The sequence below is a fragment of the Propithecus coquereli genome, unplaced genomic scaffold, assembly GCF_000956105.1.
Source record: "Propithecus coquereli isolate 6110/MARCELLA unplaced genomic scaffold, Pcoq_1.0 Scaffold23, whole genome shotgun sequence".
NCBI lineage: Eukaryota > Metazoa > Chordata > Mammalia > Primates > Indriidae > Propithecus > Propithecus coquereli.
In genome coordinates this window covers 3,336,492-3,344,477 of record NW_012147841.1, presented here as the reverse complement: position 1 = coordinate 3,344,477, position 7,986 = coordinate 3,336,492, and the positions used below count along the sequence as shown (strand labels likewise).

The 7,986-nt window shown below is 34.1% G+C and overlaps 1 protein-coding gene across 1 annotated transcript in view; it reads left to right on the top strand.

Annotated features, from left to right (window-relative positions):
* PKHD1L1 (polycystic kidney and hepatic disease 1 (autosomal recessive)-like 1) overlaps positions 1-7,986 on the top strand; it is a 204,930-nt gene that overhangs the window by 129,822 nt on the left and 67,122 nt on the right. Inside the window, 5 exon segments of the mRNA XM_012645294.1 lie at positions 361-520; positions 1,190-1,361; positions 4,666-4,754; positions 5,110-5,258; positions 6,546-6,776. Coding sequence (XP_012500748.1) covers positions 361-520; positions 1,190-1,361; positions 4,666-4,754; positions 5,110-5,258; positions 6,546-6,776 — 801 coding nt within the window.

Here is a 7,986-nt window from a genome sequence, read left to right as displayed (position 1 = left end):
CACATATAAGAATAATATTTATTGGATGTCGGGCAGGGGGGAGGGGAGAGGGGGGAGGAGGGGACAGGTATATGCATACACAAAGAGTGCAATGCGCACCACCCGGTGGATGGGCACGTTTGAAGCTCGGACTTGGGGGGGGAGGGAGGTCAGAGGCAACATATGTAACCTAAACATCTGTACCCCTGTAATATGCTGAAATAATAAAAAAAAATATAGATGCAAGGTGCAAAAAAACTAAAACCAAAACTTTTCAGTCTTAACATAATACAGGGGCTAATTATATGTCATTAAAATTAATGTTGTTATGCAGAGAATTAACATATAAAACAAGCCACATTTTCCTGTAAACTTTCATAGGAAGAAGACTATGTAATTATATCACATAACTTCACCCAAAATCCTGATATGTTTAATGTTATTGATATAAGGAATGGTTCTTTAAATCCATTGAACTGGAATACTAGCAAGAATGGAGACTGGCACCTTGAAGCAAACACCAGTACTCTGTATTACTTGGGTATGTACTCATTAGGCAGAAATGTGTGTGTGTGTGTGTGTGTGTGTGTGTGTGTGTGGGTGAGCACGTGGGAGTGTATGCACAGTGTATATATGTGTGTATGTGTGTATATGTATGTATTTAGAGATTAATGCTTTGTCTAAACGACAAGAAGAATTGCTTAATAGACAAATGTGTTATACAGTGTATTGTATATAGCAGGATTCAATAAATGTTTGTTGAGTGAAAGAACTGGACACTAAATTTAGGCTGCAAAAGGCCTTGAATTGAAATAAGAACTTATATTTTATGTTTGGAGATAACATCAACATGCTTACAACTGAATCCAATAGTTTTATTTCACAGAATTAGAGAAAAATAAGTACCATGGAAGCTGGCATATATTCATATATTTTGTTTCCATTTTATTATTTAACTATTTTGGAAAATAAAAATATTTAAAAATAAATTTTAATTAAATTCTAAAGCATTTATTTGTATCAAGATATTCCAACTGTATGCTTCTTAATAAGATGTACATTTTATCAGAATTTCTCCATGCCTACTCCATATATTTGAATTATACCAAGTTACATATCTAAAGGGCACTTTCCACAATGCCATGATTTTATTTATATTCAAATGCTTTGATCATCATGTTAATTTAAACCGTTTTTACTTCACTTTCAGTGTCAGGAAGGAATGACCTTCATCCCAGTCAGCCCACCTCTGGGACCCTGGATCCTGATGTGAAAGATGTTACTATTAATTTCCAGGCTTACTGTTGTATTCTCCAGGATTGCTTTCCTATACATCCCCCATCAAGAAAACCAATTCCCAGGAAGAGACCAGCCACTTATAAGTATATAGGCCTCTTCTAGTTAATATCTTTCAATATCTGTTGACATAATCCTTTTCATGTGTTACTCCTGGGTGAGATAATAATGCCTTCCTCCTGCACAGTGCTTTGTAGATTACACAGTACTTCCACTCTCATTACTTTGCTTGAGTCCTACAACCAACCTAATTAAAAAATGGAAAAATCTTATAAAAATTATGCGTGAAAATGACTGGTAACCTCACACTTGCAGAATGTTTGATTGGATTGTTAGTCCTGGCCCAACTCCCTAATTGTACAGGTGAGAAAGCCGAAGCCCAGTGACCATAAGTGAATTACCTGAGATTACAGAATTTATTGATGGCCTATCCGGTCCAGCATCAGAAACTAGTTCTCCTTATTAGTCCAATAAAGTGGCTCTAGAATAACCATCATGGTCAAATCTCATAATACAACTTATTTAATTTTATTTGAAATACGTGGTCTCTTAAATACATTTTAATTGTTCTGGTTAAAAACAATTTATCTATCTTTATAACTTATAGAGTTCTTTACCTTTATTTGTCATGTGAAACATCACTTTCTACCTTGTATCATAGTAATTACCATACATGATGGTATTAGTATAATTTGATACTAATCTTTAAAACCATTAAAGACATGATCCTGATTTGATGTATATTTGCATCCCTAATGGACAAATAATGATGATAAAAATGATGGTTATGATAAAAACTAACATTCAGTGAACACTTAATAGCCCACTACTGTGTATCAAGTATAACTCAATGATATTTTTTAGATGAATGACATTTCGAAATACATAAATACTGTAGTGGCTATTATATAAAAATGATAATTCAATTTGTTTATATATTCATTCAACCATTAAAAAATATTTACTGAGCACTAACTACGTGCCAGGCCCAGGGAATTCAATAGTGAACATCATAGATGTGGATCTCTGACTTCATTATGCTCATAGTCTATCCACAGAGACAGACCACAAGACAAACCAATAAACAAACAGAAAAGTAAACAGAAAATAAAGTACATAAATGTGAGTTATGATAAATGTTATAAAGGGAATGGAGATAGGGTGAGACAAAGAACAACATAGCAGGGACTGCCTTGGGGTGAGTGGTTGGGAACACTCACCCAGAGGAGAGATCATTCCAGCTGCAACCCAAAGGATGAGGAAGAGTTCTCCCTGTGAAGGATGGGAGAGGAGTGTTCAAGGCCAAGGGAGCAACTTGGGAGTTGGGAGCAGAGGTCCTGAAGTGCAAGAACTGAGAGAAAATCATCATGGCTGGGCCCTACTGAGCAGAGGAGAGTGGCCTGGAGGTGGTATTGGAAACAGACTATTCAGGTCATGCAGGCAGTAGTGAGAAATATGGGAAACCTTTGAATGATTTTAAGTTGAGAAGTGACATACTCAAAATACCATTTCAAAAAGACCACATTTGCTAATCTGCGGAGTATGTATTACAGAGGGACAGTAGAGAAAGTGGGGGAGGGGGGCTCATATAAAGGCCTAGAGACCTTTATAAGACATACGAACCATCAAGGTTACTGACCAAGAAGCCCTTATATATTCTAAGGTAGATATAATTATTAAATATTTAAGTAATACCTACTATGACTAGCACAACAGATTTAGATTGGTCTAGACCAAATGTGATAAAGGTATATGATGATATGCTACATATATACTTGGGCTGTCCAGAAACTATCCAGCCATGGATACAATGGATACATGGATAGAATGGCTGGATACTTTTCCAGACAGCCCTCATATTTCATAGTATAGTTTTTCTTTCCCCCACAGTATGAATTTTCCTCACTGGAAATAGCTATAATTGGATTTATTAATTTATGTTATTCAGACAGCTATCAGCAAAAACAAATGGAATCTTGATCCAGAACTGGGACCCCAGGATTACAATATAAAGCTCAAGCTATAAACTCAAATGCTTTGTTTAAGAGGGATTGGGCTTTATTTATCATAACAATGGCAAGTAAGAAGAATAACATGCATGCTGATAGTGATAGTGTTGGTGAGGATAAGAATGAAGGACTATTAATCTTGAGAAGAGCTAGATAAAATCAGTCTTTAATATGTGCCATGCTGGTCAGTTTATTTAGTTAAATAAATACAACCCTTTAAAAAACCTCCATAAAATTTTCCTGACTCTAAATAACCCTTTAACCACTAACCTTGTTTTGAAACCCATTAAGACAATTTTTTTTTTTTTCTTTAAAGACCCTGTTGCGCAGGCTAGAGAGCAGTGGCCTGATAATAGGTCATGGAAACCTTAAACTCCTGGCCTCAAGAGATCCTCCTGCCTCAACCTCCCAAGTAGCTGGGACTACAAGCATGCACCACCATGCCCAGCTAAATTTTTTTTTCACATTTAGAGACATGGTCTCACTAATGTCTCCCAGGCTGGTCTTGAGTTCCTGGCCTCAAACAATCCTCCCACCTCAGCCTCTGAAGTAGCTGGGATTATGGGTATAAGCCATTGTGCCTGGCTCCAAGACAAAATTTTTTAAGAGGATTTTTGATTGACAGATTCCTTAGTAATGCAATTTAGTCATATAAATGTTTAATAAAACTATTAGTATCACAGAATACTAATACAGGTATGGGATTTAGTATCACAGAATTTTTGAATTTTTTACTGGGTTAGGAGAGCAACCTCTGATTGTGAACCTTTTCCAATAGGGAAATATCATCAACTTTATAATAATATTCTTTACAGCAATTTATATTAAGAGGTAGTTTCTAGGATGCATAGTGGTGAAAAGTGGAGACTCTGTCCTCCAATGTTCTTTCCACATTTATTCCAATTTAACATAGCCTTCACTCTGGATACTGACCTGCCCTTTGGCCCCAGCCTGGGGGCTTAACCTCACTGAATCATCCTTGCCAATTCAGAGACAATTCTTCCTGCCCCTCCCTTCACAGAATCTAGCCAACTATATCCTCCATTTTTTTTCACTTCTCCACCATGTAAAATCTTATAATGAAACTGAAAAATCTACATTTTAGTCAAAAATAGGGTATATATCACAGCAAGTGTATTTAGAGAAAAAGCAATTTGAATTGTGACCGAAAGACAATTTTCTTCAAAGGGAAAAAACTATGTAATTTGTATGTGTTGAATATTTTACTAACTGCACCTATTAGCTTGTCTATTTTGTGAAATTATAAACTATCTAATTTGTATTCTGTCCTCCTCAAAACATCTAATATAGTGCTACACCGTATGGAGATGGTCATTAAATATAAAGAGATAATAATTCATGGAAATATTTCTCTTTTCAGTTTATGGTCAAATGATTCTTTTTGGCAATCATCTCGAGAAAATAATTATACTGTACCTCACCCAGGATCAAACGTGGTTATTCCTGAAGGTAAACACATAAACACAAATGAGTAAAATGCATATGTTTATATAACATCTATGACAGGGAAGACGTCACAGTTGTTAGGTTTCCACCTTTATGCAGCACACCTTGGTGAAAGAGCAAATGTGAAGACTCTATTATTATGGACTCTATTATTATGTCCTAGATACTGAACCTAGACTTTTGGGGTTTATGTGGATTTAAACGTATTAACAATAGCAGATTTTCTGGAAGAGACAGGAATCAATCATGTGGAAAGATAGGCCATCATCTTCAAAACCAGGATTCATTGATAAGCTTGTCAATGTTTTGTTATAGGCTGTAGTCTGTGGATCATATTTCTTAAAGTATTGTTTTACAGGAACATGGATTGTAGCTGACACAGCTTTGCCTCCAATGGAAAGGCTCATTATTTGGGGAGTTCTAGAACTGGAAGATAACTATAGTGTGGGAGCTGTAGAGTCTTCTTACAGAAAAGTTGTTTTGAATGCTACCTACATATCACTACAGGTAAGAGTGAGGGTCTTGTAACTTATACCCTTATTAATCAAATTCTAAAATGTAGATTTACTGAAATAATACTAAGCATATTCAACTGGTATGAATAAAAAACCCAGCTAGCTCTAGCCCATGAAATGCATGCCTCACGTAAGTCCAATGTACTTCTGCTCTTCTTTAAATTGTGGACTAACCATTTCTTAGGAGTAATTATTATGGTACTCTTGAGTGTGAGGTCTACCCAGTTTCAATTCTACGTAGAATATTTGTGCCACTGTTAGGTAAGGCCATACTAACAGGTTGCTCTAACAAAGAATCCCTAGGAGTTCTAGAAAAAGTTAAAAGAATTTAAGCCCTTTTTTATTTCTTTAAGAAAACAATTTTTCTTAAAACAAATTGATGTAGATGAAATTATGAAAGTAAGAGAAGACTAATAAAAATGTTACAATTATTTGGAATAATCACCACATTCATAAAACCTCAAATGGTCTTGAACATGTAACAGCTTAATCAGTTTAATTGTCCTGTCAGTCTTGTAATATTATTCATGAAAAAGGATGGCCTAACCAAAAAGCTATTAAGCACCATTAAAAAAATAAAAAATGGTTAGTAGATTTTCTTTGAGAAAAGAAATAAAGTCCAGAAACATGGGCTTCAATGTTTTTAAAGTGCATAATACTTTGATTAGATATATGCCTTTGAGGTCAATTAGAGCTACACTTGCATCTTTACCTTATTGTTTTTCAGTTGGGTAACCTTGGGTAAGTTATTTGACCTCTTTTAGCATCATTTTTCTCACCTATGAAATAAGAATAATAATACCAATGCATGAGTTTAATGTAAAGGTTAAATGACATAATATATGTGAAGCCTTACCCATGATGCCTGACACAGAATCAGCAAGCGTGTAATGATAGCTATTATTATTAACAATGGTGGTTCATAAATGGCATAGCTTGGATGGAAATGTGAAGAGTGTATTTGGTATACGGCATACTACATTCAAATACAATATGATCTGTTCAAACACCACTACTTCAGATTTTATGAGATCTCAGTTTTAGATCCAGTTCTGACAGTAAATAGATATTGAATTTGACCTTGTAATCATTTAAACTGCCTATCCCAAAGTAAATGGGCTAAATTAAAGTCACTTCCAATTACAATACTGTTCTTTATATAGGAAAACTCATTCCTTTTTACTAGGAGAGGCTGCTAGTGACTTCTTAACTCCTTTTTATGGGGGATTTTCTTTTATGCTTAATTTTTAAGTATTAACAATTTTCTGTTGCACTGTAGGGAGGTAGATTAATCGGTGGCTGGGAAGATGACCCTTTTAAAGGAGAATTAAAAATTGTTCTTAGAGGAAATCATTCCACCCCAGAATGGGCTCTTCCAGAAGGACCAAATCAAGGGGCAAAAGTATTGGGTATGTATCTCCAGATATCAAAAGTGTCATATCAGTTTTGAGAATCTACTTTAAAATATACAGCACTAAAGTACTTATCAGTTCATGATGTTACGGTATCAGTAGATTTTACAGACATTTATGTATAGTAAAGGGTTATAAAAGTAGTAGAGATTTTTAAAAATTAAATTATATCACATTATACCAGATAAAAATAGATATAAATGCATGTATTTTAAACCAAAATGTAACTTATTACAAAATTAACATTAACAAATCTCTCCATATGCATATTATTTCTTGAGTCTGGTTTTCTTCATAATCTTTCCTTTACATAAGCAATAATATTTTTCATATTATAGTGCTTTTCCCTTAAAAGATAACTTTCCTGCACATTATTCCATTTACAATATTAATAAATAATCTGTGGATCAGTTGACTCTGCTATCAATTATTCAATCACAACTGTTGCTGAGATTTAATTTCCATTTGCATTGGTACATTGTGCATATTACTGTTTAAGCCCAGAATGCAAACAACCTGAAAGAGTTTAATTTAGTCACAAGTGATAACTGCTTTTATTAATACTACAGCATATTTATTTAAGAGATGTATATAAACATGTGCCACAATTGCTCCACTGTATAATTTCTAAAACTGACACCCAGTAAATAAGGGGATAAACAAATGGCTCTAGCTTGAATTAGTCAGTTCACCACTGGCAAATGTCCTGAAGCAAATTCAATCTTAAAAAAAAATTATTTTATGTGTTTGTTTTTTATTTCAAAAGTAACACTCCAAACCACACAGAACAATATCAAGAAAATATTTCTTAGAAATATACATCTTTCCAATTTTATCTTCCTTAAGGAAACTAGCATTAGATAACAATTTTTATGTGTCTCCCATGTTTTCTATCTATGCCTATATTCATATTACATATACTGATTTGTGGTGGTACTATTGTTCCTTTTATTAAAACATGGTCAAACTAAGTACACTATTGTGCAATTTTCTTTTCTTAGCTAACATATTATGAACAACTTTCCAGATCAAAACTTATAGATAAAACTCTTCTTTTTCATAGTGTTATTGCTCCTCTGTATTAATATATTAAAATTTATTCCATCCTTTTCCTATTGATGTACATTTAGATTAATTCCAGTTTTCTAATATTTCCAAATATCGCCATAGTAAACATTGTCATCCATGTACTCCTGTGTACTGGCTTTAATTTCTAGGAACCAGATTCATGGAAGTAGGTCAAAAGGTCAAAGTCTTCTTTCACAGCTCTGAGTAGATAACTCCAACTCATTCCATTCATTCTCAAAT